The sequence below is a fragment of the Clinocottus analis genome, unplaced genomic scaffold, assembly GCF_023055335.1.
Source record: "Clinocottus analis isolate CAN_PGR_092001 unplaced genomic scaffold, fCliAna1.0.p SCAF_3, whole genome shotgun sequence".
Classification (NCBI taxonomy): domain Eukaryota; kingdom Metazoa; phylum Chordata; class Actinopteri; order Perciformes; family Cottidae; genus Clinocottus; species Clinocottus analis.
In genome coordinates, this window is record NW_027176042.1 from 16,647,934 (window position 1) to 16,675,385 (window position 27,452).

The 27,452-nt window shown below is 40.0% G+C and overlaps 1 protein-coding gene across 1 annotated transcript in view; it reads right to left on the reverse strand.

Moving 5' to 3' along the window:
* syn2b (synapsin IIb) overlaps window positions 1-26,258 on the reverse strand; it is a 66,814-nt gene extending 40,556 nt beyond the window's left edge. The window contains exon 1 of the mRNA XM_068593908.1: window positions 25,154-26,258. Coding sequence (XP_068450009.1) covers window positions 25,154-25,623 — 470 coding nt within the window. The 5' untranslated portion in view covers window positions 25,624-26,258. The remainder of the gene's footprint in view (window positions 1-25,153) is intronic.
* Between the last annotated feature and the right edge of the window lie 1,194 nt (window positions 26,259-27,452).

Sequence of the window (27,452 nt, forward strand, 5' to 3'; positions counted from 1 at the left end):
ATCATCAACCATATATACTCCGTAGGCGCAGCTACGGGAGCAATTTAGGGTTAACCCATTATTAGATCTGTATGAGAGCTGTATGAGAGCGAACACAAACCACGAGGCATTCACAGGCAATCCAAGCCGTGGGCAACCTGGAGTCAGACTCGTAGCATTACAGAAATGGGAGACTTTGATTTGCTGCATTCTAAAAAATGGCACCTCTTGCTCCTCTGCTGTATTTCTGACCAAAGTATCTTCTCAATTATTCTTTGTTGGTTCTGCGACCTGTAGAATAAACTGTGCTACCACGGTAACTACGGATGTCGTCAAATCAACCATTTTTAGGAAAATAATTTGGAAGGGCTTGAAGTCAACAGACACAACACTTAGCAAGCACACACCAGCTGTTAACATCACCCCGGAAGAAGTCCAAAAGACTTTCCCATGTTCTGATCTGCCTCTAATTTCAGACTCATGAATAGCTGTCATGACAGATTATAAACAATCGTCTCATCAGGTGACACTTCCCCCCCTTTTTCGTCACATACTTATCAACACATACAAATGAAAACATTATGCAGCAACAAACAACTTCACACACATTTATTACAAAATATTTAACACAATTAAAGTGTTTGAAAAGTCCTCATCACTTCACTCATTGTTCTGCTTTTGTTGAGAGCGTGTGTAATGCACCGCTGTGTGTGGTTTCATGTGTGTGTGATGCACCGCTGTGTGTGGTTTCATGTGTGTGTGTTCCACCCCTGTGTGTGGTTTCATGTGTGTGCAATGCACCACTGTGTGCAGTTTCATGTGTGTGAGATGCACTGCTGTGTGTAGTTCCATGCATGTGCGATGCACCAAAGTGTGCAGTTTCATGTGTATGCAATGCACCACTGTGTGTAGTTCTATGTGTGTGCGATGCACCACTGTGTGTAGTTTCATGTGTGTGCAGCCACACCGTCTATTTGTCGTGACAGCGCTTGGAGCATGGTGTTTCATTTTAGAGGGAGAGAGAGAGACAGAGAGAGGAAACAGGAACTGCTAATTCACCTTTTGGCACTTTGCCTAAGAGGAAAATTCACCAACACAAAGTTTCAAGTTACAACGTCCATCTGGATAAAATGGCGAACATGCAAGAGACTAATAGTAAATTATGCATTTACATAGGTAGCCATTACTCCATTTAAAGCATTATCGAAAGTGCTTTTCGCAACAATCTGACAAGTATTCACGCACAAAGACACTAAAAGGCCCTTGAAATAGCAACAATGTGTGTCAGAGAGGATTTTTTTGTGTGACTTTAATGTTTTACGATAATTTGTCACTGATTATCAGAGTTGTGTTTAAAGTTAAAGAGACACATATTTCCCACAGGAAATAGTGGGTACCAAAAATGCCAGGGACACGACTAAATGATAATGTTTCTGTTTTATCTGCTTCATGCGTAAATAATAAACTCCCTTTTTTTTCTAAGGCCAAAATATGTCAAACGTGTGAGTGATATTCAGATCCCAATCCCAACAGTAAACATTAATCTCATGGATGAGAGTGACTCAGCAGACTAAAGAACATATTGGGCTCTATTTTTGTAGAAATGGGCATACATTATATTTTATTTCAACGTTGTTGATCTTGGCCAGAGAGTGTTGTTGGCACAGTTTGGTGTAATCAGAAGATGTGCCTGGAGCAAGATGAATGCTTCACATAGTTTGTAGGAGGAATACATCATCAGCAAATGAAGCTGAGACAGGCAACAATGGCCGATGATTAGAAACAGCAGACATTTTCCTAATAGGCCGTGTGGGGACTCCAGTTGGCTTTGACTCAAAGAAAAGCCCAAAGCACAAATGTACAGCACTCCAAATATGCCTCCAAGGACAGATGATGTCGCTTTTATAAATTAGATGTGTGTAAACTGTATCAATCCATTCCTCAATTGCATTAAACATGACGATTCACATGCAGCTAAACATAGTAAATGCATTGGATTGAGGTCCTGTGTGTGTATTTCCACCAACCAATCCATGTAAATTGCTTGATGTGCTTTCAAATAGGTGGATTTTATGCAATGGATAGCCCCATTTTATATCAAAATGGACACCAAAACTCTGCTGCATTAGGTGAGTATACATAAACATAGATCCAAAATCAATAAACAAAACAAATCTGCCAAAATGAAAAGTTATTGATCAGTCATTTGAATAATCAGCTTTTAACCTGCACAACAATGGTTCAAACTGTGTCTCTGATGTTGCAATTGGAAGTTATTATTACCAGTGTTATCTGCCTGTTTTCATCTCCAACTCTCTATCAGACAGAATCACAACTACCAAAACAAGCAAAACAAAAACTGTCAATTGACTTCTCCGTTGAACAGAACACTATCAATCCAATGTTGATGCTGGATATTGGCTGTGAACCGGGCCTTAAACTAACCTGTTCCTTTTACACTTGATTCCTTAATGACCTCAGCAGACCACGCAGAAGGGTCTTATGAATAACTGTTTATTCAGACACCGAAGAGGGATGGGCATTTTAATAGGGATGTCGTGCAGGAAACAAGCTTTTAAAGTAGGTATATTTGCATGACAATGTCTGCAAAAATGAATTCTGAAGTTTAATTTAAAAAGTGTCTATGAAGCATAACGCATAGTTAGTATTGACAAAGCAAGAAGGCCTTTGACATGAATCAGCTGGAGGCTAAATAACACAAATCACTTTTTCTTAAACTTTTTTTGTTAGTGAATCCTTGCACATCCTGCTAAGCTGTGAGTCTCCTGAGTAACATATTAATCATACCTAATGTTTGACTTGAAATTATGAACTATATCCATTTGGAATTGTTATTTATAGAGCACGCAGTGACTGCCTTTTGATCCAGCGACAGGCATTGGTATTATTTACTAAAGTTCAAGTTATCTAACAAAAGCAATTTAAAAGCTGCATAAAAAACATCTGAATGCAACACTGGAGCACAATGTTATGCTAAGTCAGAGATATCCAACCTTTTTTGTTTTGTTACATATGTCTACCAGTTGAGACAAGTTCAACTAAGGATTGATCATTGATTGATCATTCTGAAGTAGTACTGTAAACCGGAAGTCTGATAAAATAAGCACAACTTTGTGTTGCAGAAATAGTTTTTTTTTTTCTCCATTCCTCTTCTGTTAGACTGTTATTGTTACAAGTGTATGATTGGGAAACACTGCTCTAAGGAGTGGCACACTAGTTTGAACAAAACATGTTGTATTGATATCTTAAAGCTGCAAGAAACGAGTTTAGGAGCTTTTCGCTTTCCTCTCAACATGCCGAAGTTGGTTGGAACGGCGTCATCAGCTGTAACCGCTGAATGAGAGCAGTGCTGACCTGTGACTGTGAGCAAACCAGTAGGGCACGCTCACGTGCACTAACATGCACTGAAAGCACGACGACAGGCGAGCCAGCTACGTCATCGAAATCAGGAGAAGCTCAGAAAAAAACACAGACAAAGGGAGAGCGGCTTCATTATCTGCTCAGGTAGACATCCTACTACTACTTACCATAGCAAATTGTTGTTTACTGCTATTAAATGCTAAATACGGCTTATTTATGCCAATAACTCCCTTAAAATTGAGGTATTATATACTGTAGGTTGCTATAATCATGATTAAATTAAACACTGATACATTGGTATGTAAAATAATAGGAAATATTGCTGCAGTGCTGCTGGGACTGGGATTAATAAATGCTGACGCCACTTGGCTTCATAAAAGTTTACGTGAGCAATGTGTGTGGCTCATATGAAAGTAATCAAAGAGCACTGCTATTTTCAATGAACCCTACTATCACCAGAGCAGTCACTAAAGAAAGAAGCTCCTACTTTAGAACCGTGAAAACACTGTTAGTGTTGTGTTGCACCGTAACCGCTGTGCTCTGTTTTTTGGAAAATGTAAATCTGCTGGATGGAGCTCAGGTTGTGTCTGTGCTCACTTAATGTGGCAACAGTCTCCCAAATGCAATTTGCATGGCTAAGCAGTCTGTCCTGTACGTGCCAGGATAAAATGTACTGAGGGATTATTCCTTGAGGCTACAGATACCTCATCCATCTCATGATGGCACGATAATCCCGTCTAAAATGTTAGCAAAAAATATTTTAAAAAAGAGTCTTTAATCCATGTGTTAATGTGTCTCCCTTCTGCAGAGAACACCTCCTGATCCAGTACAGACATGTAATGCATTTTGTAATGCACATGAAGGGAAGGGGAGCAATGCTCTCTCATCTGAATCAGTTATTATTATTAAAGGTCACTAAGCCATTTCTAAATCCCCTTGCCCCCCCGCCCTCCTCGCCCCACACACACAGGCAGACAAAATACAGACCTCTGGGATATTATTAATTTAGTTCAGGTCTTATCTTTCACTGCAAATTTCTGAAGCAGCAAACTGATTTGTATCAGATTCCTGTGAGATCTTGAAAGAAATTGGTCAATAACAGCATTTACACTCAGTTTCCAGTTTATTTCGTACGTTTATCTAAAACCATTAAAGTCTAAGAAGAGTCCTGTAATACATCGTACCTTCATGAAGGTCAGGACACGTCTTAAGTGTCTCTGACGATGAATGTATTGCAGTTCATTTGTGTGAAAAAGCTGCTAGAAATAACCTGTTTAAAACAGCACTCGGCATCCACAGCTATTCTTATAGTATAACTTCAGTGTTGTGTTGGAAACATATCTAACCAAGCTTTATTGTTTATAGCTCCAAATTGTTAAGAAAGTAGCTGAAAAGATTATTCTGTTTCCCGTCACCGGTTCATTTTAATTTTAAAACTCTCTGTATCAAAGAGAGAGGGTGGAGGACAAAGATGACAAGAAAAGGTATTAACAGTGAGAGGTTTAGAGCGAGACAGTTTGAAAAAGACAGCTTGGAGGAGCTGTGTATAAGTTTAGTCTGTTGAACCGGTTGAGGTGGAAGTAGCTTGTGTTGGGGTCAATAGAGATTAAATCTGAACGATGAGTTACCATTAATCACTGCAAGACAATTAAAACTATTATGCTCATACACACGTATAAGGGCACACATTTAAACACAATATAGGCACATGCATAAGACAGTAAGGAGGCTCATATTCAGATTCAACCAGCTAACCTACGGCCCTTCATTCAAGAGCACAATACAAAGAAATCTCTCATGATAAATGTGCCGGGTTGAGTGCGTACAATACTCTGCACCACACAGACGGACAGATGAATAGTGTATGGGTCCGTTGAAAGCAACTGGCGGTGTCTGCGTGTGGGAGAATACTTGTCGCTGTCGTAACTCTCTTGACACGTTATCAGGTGCCTGTGCAGAGTGGACTGAGGATACCGCGTGAACCTCCATTTCTGAGCTGATAAAACTACAGCTCAAAATAAGTATATCAGAGCAGAAAGTGGCAGTTTGCACCCTCTCCGTGTATAGAGACAGTTCTCACCGCACAAACAGCATCAGTCGTTTGGTAAAGCACGACGTTTACCTGACAGCTGACTTCTTGTGGTCATGCGAACATGAAATCTCTAACTTGGACACCAGAGGTTGCGGTTTGGGTCACATCTATTTAAAGCAGTTCAAGTTGGCTTGTTTTAACCGGGATACAATCGCTCAGATTAACTGTTTCCCCCTGTTCCTAGTCTTTTTGCTAAACTAAGCTAACCAGCTGCTGACTCCAGCACATGAGAGACATGAGACGTGTTATTGATACTCAGGGGGGAAATACTGGAACTACAAAATGTGCCAATTTCACTTGAAAAAAAAAAGATGGTTTTACACGCACACAACAACTAAATAATTTCAGTCTTGATGTGTCTGGAAGTCACGTCATGCAGGAACTCTTGGTATATGGAAAGATCCAAAACAATCCAAGGTGCTCCTGATCCTATGTGCAAGGACACCACGGATCACCCGGCTAAATAACAATGAAACACACGGCCTGTTGTTTATCAACATTTAAGCAAAGATCCAAAACAAAAGACTCACTGGGGTTGTTTAGCTTTACACAAGCACACACAGTGTATGCCCAAACCCACACAATCCCTTAACGTGGTTTCCTTCTTTAATTGTTCTGGCTTGTCACATTAGGGCTGTAGACCTCTGCTTCCTCATGGTTCACTGCAACGTATTAATTGCATCTTGTGAATCACCTGGCATTGATGTTGTGAGAGAGTGTGTGTGTGTGTGTGTCTGTGTGTGTGTGTTGAGAAAGAGTTCAAAAGGAGTATCCCACTGACTGAACAGAATTTCAATGAGATGTTGCTTGTGTCCCTTCCTCGAAAAAAAAGTGTTTAAATAGAATTTATTACAAAAACAACTGAAAAATCTTCAGTTCAAGACTTTTAGTGTATGATTTAAGAGAGTTTGGGGGGCCGGCACATTGGATCCCAGAGTGCACATATGTGATACTTAATGTTACATAGCAGTGTGTGCAAACACGAGGCACTGATGACCGCACAGGTCCTCGAGTAGCCACAAGAGCCTCAAACGTCCAAACTACAGCCATAACAACAATAAAGCTCCAGTAAGGTTGAAAAAACTGTCAAAAACTCATGAGAAATGTACTTATTGGATGCGAAAATAACTAATTAATTGAATTATTATCTTCCTAAGATATTCTTTTATGTGAGGCTCGGAGGCTGCAAGCTGGTAAACATGGATGAAAACAATGATGGATTCACACAAACTTTTACAAGGAAGGAAATGCCTTCCACACATTTGTTGGAGCTCCACGACACATAGGCATTGAATGCATTTTGGCGATTAACACTTAATGTAATCATAACTTTTGTTTGAAGAAAACTCCACAGGGCAACTTTAAGAGGAAATGCTGAGACAGTGTCAGCTGACCTGCTGCTTCGGGGAAATCAGTTTCAGAGCCCAGGAACCACTAAAGCAGAAGCTTGATTATATATAGTTTCATTTAACCTGAACTTGGGAACAGTTAACATTTTATTTGGCTGACCTCACAGACAATAAGGAGTCAGAGGAACAGTTCTATACTCCGGCACCCTTCAGGATCACGCAAGGCCTCGATTGAACGTGATTAACAGTGCGTTGAAATGAATTTAGAAAGAATGACTCACCACGATTCAAATCTAGTCCAACCGTCACCGAGGTGGCTCTCTGGAGGGGGCCCCCCGTTCCATAGGCTTAAAGACTTAATAACTATTTTACCATTTTAATGACTTCTGATCTAATATCCTGTGATTCAAATGAAACATGTCCTCTAAATCTCTGGGGAAGCACATAATGTCTTTAGAACTTTAGCCCTTAAAGGAAATGTCATCAACTTTTCTTTCGAGGTTCTTTTTTATTTTATTGTTGTATGAGAACAAACAAAAATTTCCGATCTTTTTATAAAATAGCCATAAAAATACAAGAACCTCGCTGCACTACTACTACTAATATGTCAATATGTCTGTATGAGCACAAAGAGTTTGCTGTACTAATCTAATCAATCTCTAAAAGCTCAACTGCAGGCTTTGAAATCTACATCGTGTGAAAGGTATCGAACACATGTCGGCGGATAAATATTAAGTTTTTTTGTCGCAAACCACACAGACTCTGTGACCACAATGTAGCTTCACATTACAGACTAGAGATCTGCTGTTTGTTTATTACTGAACCAACAAGCTGTCTCTCCAGTCACACCCTATTAAATGTATTGGAGCTTTTAGTCATCAGGATATTAAAGGATAACATTCAACAACCAAATGTTGCATTCCTCCTTTCCTCTTTCGTTGCTCGTTGCAACCGGCACATTTCATAGTCGTGTAGAGTGTCAGACAGAGATATCAAGAGGTGAATCTTTTGTTGTGTAATGAAATCATTTTGAAGCTTCACATTTATCAAAAGATCCTGGTTACTTTGTACAGATTGATGTTCCATGGTGATCTTAGGATATGGCGAGCTAGTTTTAGGTAACGTTTAGCTTATCATCTAAGCAGTGCTGTAGTGCAGGGTATACACAGGTATACAACATATACCTACTTATTTTGTTGTTATCCACTAAATTGTGCATCTTTCTCTGTGTGAAGGAACTATAACATTAGGGCATGCAACTGTCTCTAATATTAACATCCTCAGTGATTGAATTTTTTTTTATTCCGATCAGCTGACCCGTGTAGAACCTTAAGTTGTGACACTATGGTTGCTGGTAGTTGTTGGTTTCGTTTGAATATGCCAAATCTTAAGTTTATGGGTTATTGTTGACGATTAAGCTAAAATAACTGATGTGCTAACATCAGTTTTCACCTCTTGCCACACTACATATTCATGTATTCGGCAGCCTGATGGATACAGCTGTGTCAGCGAGACTAAGCATGACAGACTCAACCTCCCTTTGTCGCTGAGCTCTTCGGATTGCTACTGGACTGAAGCCGGGCATTTACTGTCCACCTCAGGTATTTATCCTTCTTTTTTTTTTTTTTACACTTTCTGGCAACTACTAGGGCTCTTGATTGCTGACCACAGAGAGATATCATGTGATACAATTGTTGTCATACTATTGGCTCTCTTGCCTTGTTGGAAGCAGCAACGTCAGATGTATTCCAGAGAGAAACAAAACATTAATTCTGGACCTGTCACACTTTTTTAAAATGGATTAATACACATTATAATATTTTTGGGGTGGGGGGGGGGGGGAATAATACTTTTACTTCGAAATGCTAAACACAACAAATATTTGTCTTCATAAAACTGAGATAGACAAACCTTTACGGCTCAACTGTGCACAAATGAAACATGAGTCAAGGGAATACTTAACACAGCAGCAGCATTTGGGTGCACACAAACATTGGAAATATTTTCTTCTCTGGTTTTCCTGCTCCTCTGTTGGAGTGTCTGTATCTAAAGATGCCTCCGCCATGGCTTACTCCTTCACTTGACATTTCTACACACCTTAATGTCCGATCCCTCTGTCCGCTCTCTCCCTCTATTTCATCCTCTCTTCTTCCTGTCAGTTTCTCATAGCCGACTGTGTTAGTGTGTGTGTGTGTGTGTGTGTGTGTGTGTGTGTGTGTGTGTGTGTGTGTGTATGTGTGTGTGAGTTTGTTAAGCCATTGCATGGCTGGGTGCAGCGCCCCTGGGGCAGTCATGTGCCGCAGTGCACAGTTAGACGATGGAGACACGTGTCGCACCTCTTTCCGGTTACCATTTGGTCCTAACCTGTCTTTCTCTCTGTCTCGTACACACATATATACACAAACAGATGCACACAATTCCTCTCCAGTTGTTCATCCATTATGTCCTTCAGAGCCTTTCTATGGTCTTTGTTGCTTTCAGAATCAGCTTTAATGGCCATGTAAATTTGCACATACACGGGATTTGACACCGGTTTCACTAATGCCAAGTGACATCACAGACAGGAAGTGAAGCCTCATCACACCCTCCTTTCTTCACTTTTATATCTTTGTCTCGCACATCTTCTGGCCTCCGCACAGAGATTATCATCCCCTCTGCCCGTATACTCTCCTCAGTGTCCTCTCCTTTCCCCACTAAAGGAGGAAATGTAATTATTCTTCTGGCATACTTATTGGCCCCAAGACATTCCTGCTAAATATGCTGTGTTCACTTTTGTTTAGAAGCCACGGGCTTCAGGAAAATAAATTATATTTTCTCGTTCCAGCATCTGTTTCTTCTGGGTTGTTTTTCACTTATGCTGAATACCACAGCAGAGAACTATATATATTTCATGCCAAAGACATATTTACATTTCAAGACTGTAAATATAAGACTTAAAATACACTTTTGACAAAAAACCCTCTTTTATGTGTCAGCATTTGTATAACGTAGGCGAGAAAGGACTCGAGACACATCTGACACTGTCATTTTTTACACAGTGTTTTCAAACTGAAAGAGAATATTTTGGGGAAAACATGTAAAATATGATGTCTGCATTTTGTCTGCAAGATGTTATATTTTTTGGATATGTCATTTGTGCACTTGATGCTTTTAAAAAATAAAGTTCCTGAAACTGCTAAAATCCAAATTGATTTGATCTAATAAACTGACCTAATTATTTTTATGTATCTGAGCCTTGATCAAAAATGAGCCATCTTTAGAAAATGTTTTTTAAAAAAGTGTCTTTGCTTCAACTTGGCTCCTTTTTGGTAGTTAGTTTCTCAAAGTGAATTAACTTAATTTACACATGCATAACCTTTCATTTAAGATACATGAAGTGTATAGGCAAAATATTCAAAATGTTAATATAAAAATAATAATACATTTCAAATGAAAGTGGGATTTGATCCTTTCAAGCAAGAATACATTTCTTTTTTGATAAGCTCCTTGCAGCTGTCAACTGGAAGGCTTTCATATGTGGATTCGTAGGGTGAGACATTAATGGTACACTTTAATAATGTGCATTCATAAAAATCAATAGATGTTAAATAAAGATGTTGGCATCTTGAGCGGAATACATAATAGTGCAATATAATGTCGAGCAGATTCCACTAGCCTTTGCCAAATGAATACTAGTAAAACAAAATCATGTTTATCTGGCGATAAATCAAGATTAATGTTTACCAACCTCCGCAATTTGTGGGACTATGACTCATTTAGTTGCCTTCTTAATCGCTAAAGATTTAAAGGTGCAAGATCCGAGATCCGAGATTTTTCAATGCCTCAAAACTCTCAGCATGCCGATGGCCGGCCGGCAGCTCATAGCTAACGGTTCTAACAGTGCTTACAGTGCTGAAAAACGCAAACGTGCACAAAGATCTAAGAGTGTTTCTAAACAAGAGGAAGAGAATGTATCACTCCAGTGATCGCCTCCCCATCCAGTGGACACCATGGGAGGTTGTGAGCACATCTTTGGATCCCGTTGTATTTGCGCTATGATGATATGATGTTTGTCAATTTAAAAGATCATTTTGCAAGTCAAGAAAGTCATAGTTTGACTTGAAACTGTGGATGTGTAAGACTGTGAAAATAAATAATATGGTATGGTCTACACGCCCAAAAGACGTCTTAATCGCTAAACCCATTGATGGAGATTACTGAGCATTTAGTTTCACACAAAACTAAATGCTACTACGAAAAAAGCTACAACAAACTGTGACTTTCTTGACTTGCAAAATTATATTTTAAATTGACAGAAACATTAGATGTGCAATTTATGCCACAATTCAAACAAGATCCCTAATATATGTGTGTATATATATATATTAAATTAAATGTGTGCTTGAGAGTTTGATGATTTTCATAATCAAGGAAATCAAGATTGTGATGTCGCTTGAAGATGATTTTCCCCATCTGGGCTGCCTCTTTGCTCTTCTGTTAAAGCACTTTCTCACAGGGAATTACAAACTGTAACAAGGAATGACACAACCCACTGCGATGAGAAGGACAAAGATGAGAATGATGATGAGAAAAGGATAAACAGGCCGACGAGAGAGATGATCTCAGTGGGGAAGTATTTAGGTCTTCTAGTGTGGCTAAAAGTCAATGAAGTGTGACATGTGGATCCTTGATCTTGCAGAAGGTTTTAAAGACAGCAGTGCCACTCCAGAAAACCCAAACCCACAGCAGCTGCCCCATGTGAGCGAGAAGCTGGAGGCAGATGACGACCCAATCCAGCCACTTCCCGACTGCTTTAGGAATGCCAGTTTGAAGTTCGAAGATTTGAGGATGCCTGCGGTGTTGGAGAGAGCTAGCTATTATTTCACGACAGCTATCTGCTATTTACTCTTGCAAATTCAAGAAATGGGACTGTGTAAACTGCAGATCCCTGTTGGCAGCAAAACCTCAATGTGGGTGGTTGAGACGAGCTCAGGAAGGAGGATATTTTCTGGTCACGACTCAGGCAGAGCACTTTGCACATGCACACATACACACAAACACAGACACACGTGTTTCGCTAAATGTTGATGTGTTGCTGCCATAATTCTTTAAGCCATTTTAGAGGAGTGCTTGCTGTGACAAGTCATGTGACTTCTCCTGGGGTTGTGTGAAATGCAAGCCAGTGAATGGTTGACGTACAGTACAGTGTATGCACACGGCAGCCTTGAGCACACACAGTCAGTTGGTGCACACCCACCCACACAATCCAACACCCACAGTGCATGAACATATGGAAACACACACACGTGCACATTTATATCTACAGCAACCAGGCCGAACAATTAACTTTCAGGTTTAAAAAAAAAAAAAGAATCTTTGACACTTCCCTTGTTTTCTCCTAATTTCTTCAGGCAAGCTTTATATATTTCTTTAGCGTAGTTTAGGTGTAGTGACGCTCCCAGCTATCACAGACAGTTCAATTACTTAACCATTGATTTATAGGGCCACTGTTAGCAGACAGGATGAATGACTGAATGAATGAATGTCAATGAGGACAAAATGGGTTGTGAGTTGTAAAATAATACAAAAAAACAAAAAACAGAAATACCTTTATATAACATTGTATACTTTAATATATATATATATATATATATATATATATATATATATATATATATATATATATATATATATAATTAATATTTTTTTAATATACTTGACATATAGTACACACTTCATGGCTGCCATTGCACTTCTTAGCATGTGTGAGTATTTATCCTTGTGTGAGTATTGGCATTAAAGTGTGTGAATATGTGTGTAATTACTGTTTGTTTGTACGGGGAGATGAGAGGAAGCGATCTCCCGCCTGGCCTTTGCGGTTTGTTGTGTCTCCATATTGACAGTGTGACACTTACACATACTACTGTGCTGCACGTCATGGGCAAGCTATGCACCACGTGTGGTGTGTGTCAAAATGTGTGTGAGAGAGAGGGAAACAATAACAGAAAAAAAAGGTTATTACATAGTTTGTGTTTGTGTACTGTCTTGCAGAGACAGGGCACTTTTGGAAAGTGAGGGGCTTTTAGTCAAGTCGCTTCTTTTATGTGCTAAAAGCTGCCGTGTGACTTAAATGGTTTTATGTGAAGCATTTGAATTGCCTTGTTGTTGAAATGTTCTATACAAATACATTTGCCTTGCCTTGCCTTGCTTTCTTTATAGGGTCACTTGGGATTTAATCAATTCATTTGAATGGAATTGAAGCAATCAGTGGATTCGCTTGTGGAGGTTAATTCAATTACGTGTTAGTCGCCGTTGTTAAGATTGGGATTTTATGCTATAGTGCATGTGTGATGTCAAGGGAACTTGCAAGTGTAGTAGTGCAAATATGTGTGAGTGTACATTTGTGTTAACTGTGCTGTATTTCCTGCCAAAATGCACGACTGCACCTTACACCATATGGTCAAGTGAGCCATTTTAGACCTCAGAGAATTACTAATGGAAGCTCTGCTGCAGCTGGCTAAACCCCCCCAAAAGCCTAGCAAATCAGGCCTCTCTGAATTTAAAGTCACAGCTGGATTCAACTAGTTCCACTTCCAATTTGCTGTCTCCGTAATATTTTTTATTCAACAAACAGCTTCTTCACAATGTGGCATTTCATCTCAGCTTTTGACAGACACAAAATTTGGCCAACGCCGCAGAACTAATGGCAGACAGATGCCGCTGCTGTATCTGTGTATTTGTGTGTGGTCGGCAGTTCCCCTGTTGCTGCGTGGTACCCTGCTGCAGAAAATGATAACAAAACACTGTAGCACCAAGGTCAGCGCTGTCTCATTATCCAAACCACTTCATCTTTCACAAAACACTTTATCTGATTAATATTACAGTGTTCGAGTAACCCTTGCAGAGCCTCACCTCTCAAACACTGTCCACGCTTATCATTTCATGCCACTGATGGCAGTGAGGTTTGGGTGGTGCGAAGATATACTTTAAATCACCAAGATTTCATGACAATATTGAAATTGGTGAGTTTGCGTCGACAATAGGAATTTGTATTTGGCTCACTGGAGCAGCTGAAAGCAGACATTAACATGGTGTTATTGCAATGACTCAGTCTTGTAGAACATTGCCATATTTACATATATCTTCTAAAAATGTAAAATTACATGAACTGCGGCAAAACATGCTTTTCCATCTGTCTGACTGATGTTTTAAAATATAAGGAGACGGATAATCACCATTGTTCTCGACAAAAATGTGTTTTTGTCCACACATTTTTACAAGATAAAGTTCATTTGAAACACTGCCTTAATATCAGATATTCAAATACATTCAACAAATGTTTTCAGAGAAGCATAAATGTTTTGAATAATGATATTATATTTTGCCCTGGGGATTTTATTGTGAATGCAGTAAATTAATTATGTGCGTTTATGTGTTTATGCTGCCTTTTCTGTACCATGTGTTTTGAGACAGTCCTTATGAAATAAACAAATAGGCACAGAACATGTATTGTACTGAATCCCACTTTTTGTTGTAAAACAAGGTTCTGCTTGACATCAGATGTTGTGTGGGCAACACAGTGAGCCGGGCGTCAGACTGCAGGCTTTAAGCCTTCGATGGATTGTAGCCTCTTGTTTTATGGACTGAGAAAGCAGGAGGGGGAGAGAGCAACAGACACAAGGAGATAGTTAGTTACCAGGGGAGAAGAAGCCTGGAGACCTATTAGATGCAGCTGATTGTGATAGCCTTCACCAGAGGTAGCTCAATGTTTATGGATGGAAAAATTGAATATTTCCTTCAGCTGAACACATTTTCACTCCATCTTCTCTCTTTTACGTCTGTCTCTCCCTTTCGAACCAGCTCCCTCCTTCACTAGCTCTGTTCTCCTGTGTGATCTTGCTCTATTTTCCCCCCATTATTCCCTACTTCCTCCATCTGTCAGATACACCTGATTCCCTCCTGACTTCCAAAACTAACAGCGCTTCACATCGACCCTTGGCTAATGGAAGACAAACAAAGGCAGACTGACTCTACTCTCAGCTCACAGACAAAAGGAATACACCGAGCAGACATTAGTCTCTATTTAAATTCTGGCAAGGGAATTCACAGACCCTCAGAATTAATTTGGGGAGCCTGTAGCCCTGTATTTAATCACACAGCAGACATATATGCCACTCGATAGCTGCTTCTTTCAGTGCAGTTCTCTGGGTACAAACAGGGATGGCTCAAGGGAAGAAACCCTTGCTCTGTCAGCTTACTGCTTTGCACTACTCCTGAGCTGATCAAATTATGTGTACTTCCAGTGCAATTAGAGTTCAGCTTAATGGCACAAGCGACAAGACACAGTGAACTGGGCCTCATGTAAGAACGACGGGTAGGAGCAGATGTGGCACATACGAGTGATTTAGGCTTTCACCAATTTGCTTGTACTTTTTCCCTCACATATATGGTAAACAAGGTATGAAAAGAATTCAGTGATCTAGACCTGCTGCACAGTCACATATCCATAACTTAAAGAAATATTATTATTGTGTTCCTCATATCATCATAGCAAATTTACAGAGCTTTCGCTTTACAGCAATTTTGGACAACAATCTGTCACTCCAACAGTCCCAGTACAGCGCTGCTCTAATGACACATTGTTGACAGCTGTACTATTGATATTTTTGCAATAATACCAGTAACTTTGGTCATTTTTATCAGCAAGACCTGAATTTCTGCTGTCCATTTCTTTGTTTTTTATCTTTAGTGACGTTTTTGTGAAACGGAACGGATTGTATGACTACTAGTAGGGGCGTTGATGAGGCTAATAATGAACATGTTAATAAACAGGTGTTTTTTTATTAGGCTCACACAAGCGTTTATCCAGTTAAGAGAGTTTGTTGAATCAAACTTCACTCCTAAGAGCAAACCTCACAGATAACAGTAAGAGAAGTTTGAGGATGAGAATCTGAAAATGTTTTTGCATAAGGCTTATTTATATATACTCTTTGTGTCTCAGTATGCACAAAATATGGAATGGTAGCTAAAGTTTAGCAAATATTCAGGTATTATAGGGGACATTTTACCAGTCATGGTTATCTTTGAATATATTTCGCTATTAATCCTCTGTGAGGAGTCATGCACCAACTTCTGTGAGGCTCAGGGAAAGCGTGTTTCACTATGAGCACTTTTAATAAACTACAACATAAACATAAACACTAATGACAAAAACAATACAGCACATATTGTGTGTTGGCCCATTAAAATTCAATATTCAAATGTCTCAGCTAGGGCTAATGAGATAAACCACGGTGAGTCCAAAAATAATTACAATTCACATTTTAAGATGCTATTACACACTCTCTCTCTCTCTCTCTCTCTCTCTCTCTCTCTTACTCTCTCTCTCTCTCTCTCTCTCTCTTTCTCTCTCTCTCTCTCTCTCTCTCTTGCTCTCTCTCTCTCTGTCATTGTAATTACATTTGTGAAATACATTTGAGGTCACCTTTTGTTCAACAAAATAATATCTTGTGAATATCTGTAAATTATATTAAAACCACAAGGAATTGAACATTTCTGTCACTTAGCAACCAACACAGCAGCCGCAGTGAGCTGGAGGAATGTTACCAACATGCGATTAGTCTTCGAATTCACATCATTTATCTAAATGGCCTACAACTAATGAGAGACAGCAGATTGCTCTAAATAACTAAAGAAATGTTCATGTTTACTGATGGCCGCCGCCATTTTGAGTTCCAGGTTCAAGCTCACTCACATAGCTACAAGAGAGTAATTTGAAAAAGCAAAAGGAGACACAATAATATGTAATATTAGCTGATTTTAACAATTAAGAGGGCCACGTGGACACCGAGTGGACTGAAAGCATTGGTCTGTGCAGTACACATTTAGTCTTAGGTCCCAAGGGAATCCAATGTAAAGAGTTAACATGATGTAGAAAGCTAACATTAGTTAAGTGTTAGCCGGCTGAAGATGCTAACGGAACTCATGATAACCATTTTTACTGAAACCACACACAATTCCAACACCAAGCAACTTAATGAGCACACAGAAAAATACAGATTCCAACGGGGTCTCATCACGCTATGACCAAACCTCCTCACTGAACTAGCAGCCAAAGAAGAGAACAAACAAGCTGAACTTTATAGAGCTGAATTAGATCTTACCTTTGCTGTTTTGTGTTCGATGGCATATCAGCACTGCTAATGGCTTCTCCTATGTCTCTGGATCTTTTTTTTGTTGTTGTTGAATCTAAGCAAACCAGTGTTGTCAGGACGTTTGAGAAATTAATTAGCAAACTATTTAATGTCGGTTGTTATGTTTATAATAATAAGCTATTCAAAGTTATTATACAAAGTATTAGCCAACTCAGAAACATCTGGAGGGCTAAAGTTAGCCAGTTTTCTTCATAAAGCTGAGCTCCCAGCCAAGCTCCTATAACTAGCGCAGAAATGAGAGCGGGCTATTTGAAGTGAACTAAATTATTTAAAGTATAGGTAAGTTTTCTTCATTGTTTTTAATAAATATGTGTTTGTGTGTGATGAGAAAAAAAATACCCAAGCTTCATCCTATTCTCTTCACTTGGACCACAACTGTCCAGATATTGAGGAGATAATAACAATAATAGCATCATGTTGTCAATGACGCCTCCACGACTGTAATTTTGTGCATGAAATGTGTTAGAAATGTCCTTAAGCCTTACAGCAAGTCATACCTCTTATAAATCCCATTAGGTAGAAATAAATTATTCACGCATGTCAATATTCAAACGGCGGACTGTTGTGAGGAGAAGAGTGGCTACAGCCTCGGCCCACGCTTAATCCATAGTGACATCATCTCTTTGCAAATTCCATTTCCTAAGTATGTCATTTGTTGGAAATATAATCAATTACTTATAGTCCAGTCGTTCTTACCCTGCGTTCAATGGCTTGACTTTGAACAAAAATTAAAGCCTTTATTTTTACACAGAATCTCGAAAGTATGAATGTGCTCCCCTGTTATTAAATACATGTAGTGGATGTAATTACTGGCCACTTTGTTCCTCTGTAATTAGAGTCAAGAAATTGGTTAAATATTTTGGCTTGCATAATATCCTTTTCCTCTGCTGGTAATATTATCACAGGAAGCACCAACGCTGCGTTCTCTCTCAGAAACACACAGGCTCTTTTTCCTGATTGTCAAGCAAACTAAAACTGACAAAAATGCATGCTTGTTCCGTCATGTCAGTCTCAAGTAAAAAGATTATTCATTATGAGACAACAAGGTGCACACTAGTCTTATGCCCCGGTGCCTGCCACCATGTTTTTACAGTAGCCCAGAAAGGACAAACCAAACACTGGCTCTAGGGTCATTCAGTATTTCTACACACTGTACCTTTAGGCGAGAATTCAACCACAAGTTATCAATGTTGTGAACTGTTCCAGTTCCTATCGGCATTAATGCTACATCATGTTGACCCGTCAGAGAAGCAACGGCCCGTCAAACCAAACCAAAACAATCTCAACTCATGATCAAGGACTTGTTAGCTTTTCCCGTAGTCTTCCAACAAGTCATCACGAGCAGAGGAGGGTTACTCAGTTGCCATGGAGATGGATATGTTCTGCTACTTAATCTCTCTGCACTCTTTTTTCTCATTGCTATTTTTTTTATTGTTCATTGATGATTTAAACAAATTTGTCTTGATCGGCTTACAGCTTTCCAAGATTGCCACTATGTGAAATGAGGAAGTTCAAATTCCAGTGTGAATGTACAACTTTGATGTCTTAATTGATACATTTATTAGCACAACTCGTGCAAAGAACGTAAAAGGAAACTACAAACAGCTCTTTGTGGTACAAATAAATAAATCACATCAATGCCTGTTTTCAACCATTTCACAATTATTAAAGAGGATTACCTGTTGCCATAGCAACAGTGGACTATTCCTCCATGGTTGTGATGCTGATTAGTCTCATTTATGGCCCTCTTAGGTATCTGTGTACCTCATGCATAGAAACAGGTTTATTGCTGGAATATGTTTGAGAACTCTCCCATAGTAGCATCCAGCCCAAAAACAATCAGCAATACTATTGATACAATTATGATGCATTTTTTTTTCTTATTATTCTACGAATATTTTTTCTCATTTGACCTATTGTGTTTTTAGTTGAACAGAAGATAGTAAGTTGTAAAGTCATGAGTTTGACCAACTCTACTTTGCTTTGGTCGCCTTAAATGTAATTATAGATTCCATGGAAATACCGGAACCCAGATATTACAAAACCCAGACATTACAAAACACGAACATTCTGGAACCTAGACATTCCGGGACACGGATATTTCGGAACGAAAGCTGGAAATACCCGGAACCCGAACATTCCGGAAACTGGATGTTCCGGAAGCCAGACAATCATTCCAGAAACTGAAATTCCGGAACACCAACATTTGTGTAGTCTTTAAAACAAAATTCTGAGTATAATTGCTTTAAATGGAGACAAACTACAGTTTTATTATTGATAGGTGTAAATTGATTTAAACTTGATGTCAAACCTCCTTTGTTCCTTGTTAGATTTGTTTTGGCATCATTCACTTAAGCACTCATTCAGACTACACTGCTGCTTGTGGCTTCTCAAGCCGTTTTGCTCTTTTATTTCAACAGCCTAATCAGGTGTAAATTTATAGAGAGAGCACAGGCTCTAAGTGCTGCGCTTATCAAACTGTCTTTACAAATTGTCTTCCACAGCGTGAAAAAAAAACAACCAACACAGTCATGAAAAAGTCAAAGGAAACAAGAGGAGATATTTTACTTCCTGTCACATATAAATTAACTAAAAGTCTATTGGCTTTTCTTGACATAAACGTAATGGTTGATCTTTAGTCTCAATATAGGCCTGAGGGATATATCTAAAGCTGGTTATTAGTTAGTCGGTATTGACATGGCCACAAATCTGTATTCCCTCTTGCCTGGTCTCCTGGGAACAAACACAATCCTTCTGTTTATCTAGGTGCTCCTTACAGAGACGACATAAGCATAGGCTATTAATTAAAATGCTAATCCTGCCATTATGCTAATCCTAAAACCAGCACACCAATATTACCATTTAGTATATAAGTGTTAAAAAACTCTCAAAAAAATGACAAATATATTGGCACGTGTGATATATATTATTTCATATATATGTTACATTTCCCATTTGTCCGTGTCAGATGAAGGTAAACATTTGAACAAATTCAACGTTTTTTCTTGCAAGGATAAACAGTTTACCCAACACAAGTTTTGAAGTTTTAAAACCATTACTTCCTATTTTGGAAATTACAAGGTTACACATTTTACCTTGGAGTTGTTTCTGTGTCATCCATTTGGCTGAAAAGGCCAATGAGCTAGTAACAGCTGAGAGGTACAAGACATCAGAGGTTGAAACCAAGAGGACCCCATAATGTCAACATGACATTGCCACCGGCTGTAATAAGGTCAGTTCTCTGTGTGTGTATGTGGACCTGCAGCTGAGAACCATGATGCCACACATGATTCCTAATAACTGCTATGAAAACAGTTCTATAGTAAAATTGGTAAGCAGAAATGAGCATAACAACCAAAAAGGCTAAATTCTGGGTGAAATTTTAGTTTTCCTATTGTGTATAATTAAATGTCTGAAAACAGAAACACAGCATGCAGATACATGTAATTCATGTGTGAGTGTGTGTGTGTGTGTGTGTGTGTGTGTGTGTGTGTGTGTGTGTGTGTGTGTGTGTGTGTGTGTTTGTGTGTGTGTGTGTGTGTGTGTGTGTGTGGGAGATGTTGATGGAGATATACACGGCTCCACCTCCCCACCTGCTCTCACTGTGTACTCCTGTCTCTGTCTCTAATGGGGAACATTTAAATTATGTGCTTGCATGAATACAAGCACCCAGACATGCACAAACATAATTAATGTCATAGTCATGCAAAAAATATGTGAGTCGATAAAAACTTTCTTTTTCTGCAAACATTTTCTCTTATTTTGTAGTTTCTATGTAGTTTCTATGCTTACCTGTACAACGACTTCGTAAGAATAAGTGATTAAAAGAACATTTAAACCCCCACCACCTCTGTGAAGCAGTTGTAAATGTTTATATTTGTTGGCTAATTGTAGGCTCTCAAATATCAACCAGTTAAAGCTTGAGATTTGACTGCAGGGCTATTGGGTGACATTCACCATCAATGCTTGCTTGTCTGTGCATCAACATGCTGTCAAACCAATAAAAACCCTCCGCTATGAGTCATATTAAAGTCAACGGCCCGAAATAATCTCCTCTGATGAGTACTTATGCAATATAGGTGGCAAATTTGCTCACTGGTACTCAGGCACAAACTGCGGAGTGCATACTCAATAGATAAACAGAGAGAGATAGTCAAAGGGAGAGCAAAAAGAGGCAACGAAAGAGATGCAGACGGATATAGAGACCAAAGGAAAGAGAGCAGATGTGGCCTTTGGGCAGAAACTGCTGAATCACCATGTCGCTTCTCATTACTTCATCACATCAGGAACCTGGAGCACTTTCTCTAGAGTCACACACAGAGAAACTGTCATGATAAAAGGCAGAGAGAAGGAAAGCAAAGAAGAAAAGAGGCGGAGAAAAACCCAGAAAGAGATGGAGGGCTAGACAAACAGGAAGGAGGGTCACATAAATATGCTATGAAAGGGAGATTCCCAAATCTTCTCCCTCCATCTTCCTTAATCCTTCCCTCTGTGTTGATATCACCTTGCAAGACCCTGGAGGACACTGTCTCTTCCCTCTGTTACATAAGGTCTGCATCAGGCTACGCAAGCAAACACACATAGTCCCATTCGGAATTAGCTGCAAAAATACGTTTACTCTTTCATCACGCGGCTTTATTGCTGGACTGCCATTGTGTTGTCGTTTTGAGGCGCAGTCAGAGTACGCCATCATAAAAGCCCAGTCGATTTTTGAGAGCTCAGAGAATGAGTCGTCAGATGCAGAGAGTCTTGATACCTGTGGCCGCTTATATAACTGCTAGTACTTGTAGGGGATGCCAGCGTTATTATAGCACGTTACTAACTGCATGTTTAGTTTTCCTCTCAATTTCCAGATGCAATGTTTAGATGGATTCAAAAAGTAAGTTTAAGTCAAGAGATATATAAAGATTATTTTGGGAAAAGGCAAAGAGGACAAAGAAAGACAGAGCAAGAGAAAATGAAAGCTTCATCGCTTCTTGTTACTATCGTCCACTTGATTGTAATTGACAGGTGGGAACTACCAATTCTAGCTGCACATATTTCTCTTACTATTTATCAAACTTTGTCTGTGAATCACTTGTGTGTGTAGGGTTGGAAATTGGTAGGTTTTTAATTACATCAATGCCATTATCTCTTGTACTTATTGGTCCAAATCTTTATGGTAAATGGTCAATTTTTGATAAAGCGCCTTTCTAGTTTTCTAACCATTTCTGATGTTCATTATGAAACTGGGCTTTGTCTTAGTAATTAATGAGAAACACTGCTCCGCTTGCTACACGTTTCCATCAGTGCAGATATACAGTTTGGATGGATCAGATGATTTGGAACCAGTACTCAATTTCACCCCTATGTGTGGGTGTAAAATGGCCTTGATTTGATTGGACTCTTAAATGACATGTGCTCTGGTACTCAGTGTTATAACGGTAAATTGTGATTGCTCCATAAGAACTTTTTATATACCAAATGTGTTTATCACAATGAAAAATGTATTTAAGTTTGATATGTAAACCAATGACAAGTACATTTCTCAAGCGGCTGGTAAAGTTTTTACATCCAAAAGGACACTTATAATAGTGTTTAATGTGATGCAACGTCAACATCCAGCTGATGGCATCTTAAATATCAGAAATCAAATGTGCTCCTCATTTGAGCTTTGTGAATTCATTCAAAATGACAGAAACGATAGAAGTTACACGATGATGAGGTTCATCAAGTTATAGTCTGGCTTCAGGCTGACGTTATCCATCAAAAACTTTAAAATCATTTTTATGTGCAGACATCAGCAATATCAAACAGACAAGTTGACTCATTTGTGATTATTCAGAGAATAGCCTTGACGAGAACCACATTATTATATTAAAAATAATAAATATTATGTTTATAAGTTACATCACTGAGAGTCACAGACTTTGCTCTTTACGGAGTGGAAAATCTATAACATTTAGCAAAATACCTTTCTGGCACAGATGCTGGTTACAGCGACGTGTCAGGCTTTTTGCTTTACAGCTACGGCTACACAATATATTCACTTGGCACACATTTGTATTGTAACATGAATTCACTTACAAGCTATTACATACTGTACAATCACAAATGTGGAGTAATTAGATCTCCCCTTTGGAAAACAACAGTTCTTCATGGAAGTCAAACCACAATGTTAATGGTGGTTACAAGTCACTTAAAATGATTGTTGCAGGCCTTAAGGGCTTTCAGCAAGGACAGGCTCCATTAATTTTAATCTGACAACTATTTGGTTGAAAATGGCAGCTAGCAGAAGAGGAATACACTCTCAAATGTTTTGTCTCGCTATGTACAGTAGGCGGAACTTCCTCTCACATGTAGTAAACACAAACCTCTTTTAAAATGTTTCCACTTAGATTTTTCCACTCCCATTTGATTAACCAGAGTCTGAAAAATGCATTATTAAATCCAGATATATAATTATGATGTATGGTCGTTACAGTAAAGCCATGAATTCTATAGCGCCTTGTTCCTGAATGTGAGCTGTACGGTCAGACATTGGTCCATCACGATTGTTGCAGCCATCCAATCATAACACTCACAGCAAGAGACACAGGATTACCATAATGTAGAGCTGCCAGAAAGTTCATTGTGGTGAAACCTCAATGCTCATGCATCTCTCAACACATGTGCATAATGCACCGTAATAGAGCTCTGCCTGCTTTGATTGTGTTGAAAGTAATATCAACTGCACTAAACAGTGAAGACCATTTCGTCAGTGTCTGTAACTCAGACATTACTTAGTCAATGATAGATAGCACCATGTTTATATATCATATAGAAACTTGAATCTCAGTATCAGTAATCTACAATGGCAAGATCCCAAAAATCTTTGTTTTCTGGGAACTAAAACATAAATGTATTTATATGTCAAATATTTAGTGGGCTGGAACTTTTTAAGTCCATCTGCAAGTACCAAGATGCATTTCCAAAAAGAATCGAGTCAGCTTCCAAAATCTTTATATAGCCAATGTCTCCAAATCCATGCAAAGTTAAACCTCATTTTAAGGCCTTCTTTTTGCTTGTTCTGGTGCTTTTGCCCATATCACACAGTCTTCAGCATCAGAGTTTGCTCAGTTGTCATTAAACTCATTGATGTCCAAACTCTTCATGATTCTGAGTCCCTTCAGGACTTCTCGCCCCTTGTTGGCTTAAAAGTTGAAAATCCACTTGACTATGGAAACATCAACAACTTTTCTTGCTATGTATTTGACCATATTACATGGGTTTTGTTAGCAACAGTAAACACACTCCTGACGACATTGCCGAACGTCCATTACATTTTGAAAGGTCAAAAGTGTCACTTCGCCACATCGCCATCCAATACAGGACTGAGAAGATTAAATTATACAGAAATAATGACAGCAATAAGCGTCTGTAAAATCCATCATCAACATCCACAGAAAACCATTAAAGTCGGAAAATATGATTTGCAGAAACAGAACAGGGAGTGTGCTCGCAACTGTATTACACAGCCAAGGGCTTGGATTTCACTTGTGTTCATAATGTTTTATTCAGAACTTCTTGCTTTTATATGCTAGTTCATGATATATGAGTTAATAGCAGGAGGTAATATCCTGTAGGCCAACTTGTGCTGTCAAGCTATGAAAACACACTTACTCATAGCTCTCTAACACTCACTCACAGACCTTAGAATATGCATGCATGCACATGGCGTCATTAAGGTTCACATAAACACATGAAAAAAGAGGCAGCTAGCTGGTGTGATGTGTGAATCTAAACTACAGAGAAAATCTCTAGTGCCTGAGATTAATAGCGCTGTTTCTATTTTGGGAGCAGCTTTAGTGAGAGGAGAGCAAACATTTGAAAAAACAAAGACACAAACAATAAAGGGATGTAAGAATTAATTCAGGATTCATGTCAGATTAAAATCAATCGAAATCACATGTGTCACTCAGCGTTGGGCCAATGCCCCCACATTCAGTTAGCTTTTTCTAATTAACAGTAAACCATATTCCTTCTGGCTGGCTATAACACAAATATTTCTTACAACAAATTTTAAGCGCGCCCCAAAAAATCGGAATCACCGTGCCAACAACCACAACCACCCAACTTCCCGTCAGTCAACTGGCCAACACTCAATCCATCATTTAACTCACTTGCATCTTAACACTTACCACTCGTGCTGCGGCTCATCAATGACCAACAGGATTTTGAACTTCTTGGAGAGCGAGGGAGAGGGTGCCGACTGCTCCACAAACCCGGCGGCTGTCGCGGCCGTCTGTTTGACCGCATTGGTGATGGAGCTGATGGAGCTGATGGAGCTGATGGAGCTGAAGGAGCTGAAGAAGCCAGAGGAACCACCAGAGGAGGCGGACTGGGCCTGTTGAGGCTGCTGAGCCGGCTGGGTCGCGCGTCGCTCCTGAGCTGCGGGGGAGCTGGCGGGTGCCTGGGACGGTGCCGGAGCCTTGGTCGGGGTCAGGGCAGGGTCCGGCTCCACGACTGAGGGTTCACCTTGCTGGGAAGGGGAGGTGGCGGTTGGCGGAGGGGGTGGAGGTTGGTCCGACTTCTGGAGGTCTGTCATGTAGCCGTTGGGCAGGTTGGACATGAAGCTGCTGTCAGACAGACGGCGTCGGAGGAAGTTCATGATTGCGGTGGAACGGTCGGTCTCTCAGTCGGTCGGATAGTTGCTCTCTGAAAGTGTCTCTTGATCTCTTGGCTGAATGGAGTGAAAGCACAGACGGGCAGAGGTGGTTACAGAGAAAGACACACTTGATCAGAGGTTAAATGAATGACAGAGAGCAAAATCAGTCCAAATGGTCGAGGGGTGGCTGACGGAGAGCTGCTTCAGAGTTGTAGGAATGGAAGGCAGGAAGGGAGGAAAGGATGGATGAAGCGATGAAAAACAGCTCTGGTCCAGTCTTCAAGAGACAGCTCTCCAAAGCACAGCTAAGCCAGCAGAACAGCGTGCCTGTATGTGGTGTTCCTCCCCCTGAGCCTCACGCCTCCTCACAAATGTGTGTGATGTGCAATAGTGTGTGTCCAAGAGAGAGAGAGAGAGAGAGATGTGGTGTCGCCCCCTTTGGTGAGGTGCAGGTGCTCTCCCCCCTCTTCTCTGTCGTCCCGCCTCCTGAGCTGCGGTGAGCTGAATGCGCTCAAGAGATGCTGCTCTCTCTGCTTATCTCACCCTTTCACTATGCCCTTTTCCTCTCGCTCGCTCACTCACTCTCTCACTCTCTCACTCGGCACGCTCACTGGCTGTCTCCCCCTCCCCCCTCGCCTCCTCCTCTCCGCTGTCATCATCCTCCTACATCATAGGCTACGTGTGCGTGTTGTGCTGCTGCAGCCTTGTAGCGCTGCGTGCCGTGTGCAGCCACTGAAAGGGGTTTCCTGCAAGCGCCCATAAGGTGGGGTTAAGAGATGGAAACACCATCCACCCTGCTCTGCAAGCCCCACCTCCGTCTCCCCCCATCCTTCCATCCATCTTTCTACCTTTCTTTCCAACCTGTTTTGCCTTCATTTTTTTTCATGCCATTGTGGGCTCATGTATGTGACAGTGCTGATATGACTCTGAGATTTAGACATTAAAAGCATTTGGCAATATGCAGGGCAGGGTTGATTTTTGTTCAAACCACGATTGTGAAGAAGCCCATAGAAGATAGCAGGAAAACAGAGAAAGGAGAGGACAAGGACAGAGATCCATTCCACTGCGATGGTTTCTATCGACTGATTTAATCCCTCAAATGATTCCCTTCAGTGGAACGTGTTGCTCCTCAATAATGTGTACTGTTCTGCAGCCGCAGAAAGCGACACTTGGGGGTAATGGTGATGCTGACCAAGGGTAGCTTGAGGAGACCCTGTTGTAGTAAGATTTCCCTTCAGGGCACTTTAGCAACTGAATGTGAAGCAGCAACAATCAAAGGATACCATAATGGTATTGTTTCTGTTATAAATACATCTGTGAGTAAATCACAGTTTTGGAAAAACTCGACTTCCTTACAGAACATCAAAAAACATGGATGACATACATACACTCTGAGTCCTTTCAGTTCAAGAGTAGTTTATTTTCTACACCGCGTCACTGCGTTATTTCCGTGTCTCTTTCCGTTCTTACGCCATAACAAACATCTCCTGGCTGCGCCTGGCTTCATTATGCAGTCACTATTTAAGGGCATTAGAAGAGCACTTCTCCGAAATGCCAGAAGCAGCAGATACAGAAGACTGCGTCTGCGCTCTTTGCTGCTCCAAGCTTCAATTCAAAGAAGAAGAAAAAACATTCAGAAGATGACAGGACAAAAGAGAGAAGAAGAAAAAAAGAGATTATTCAAGCGGGAAGAAAATCCCACACACGTCTGAACCACACGAAGAAGAACAGAGAGACTGCAGTAGAAGAAAATATAAACCTACTGTTCCTCCATCTTGTCTTGAATGGGTAATTATGCCTAGATGGATGTAGAGTGCTCACTAATTCTGCAA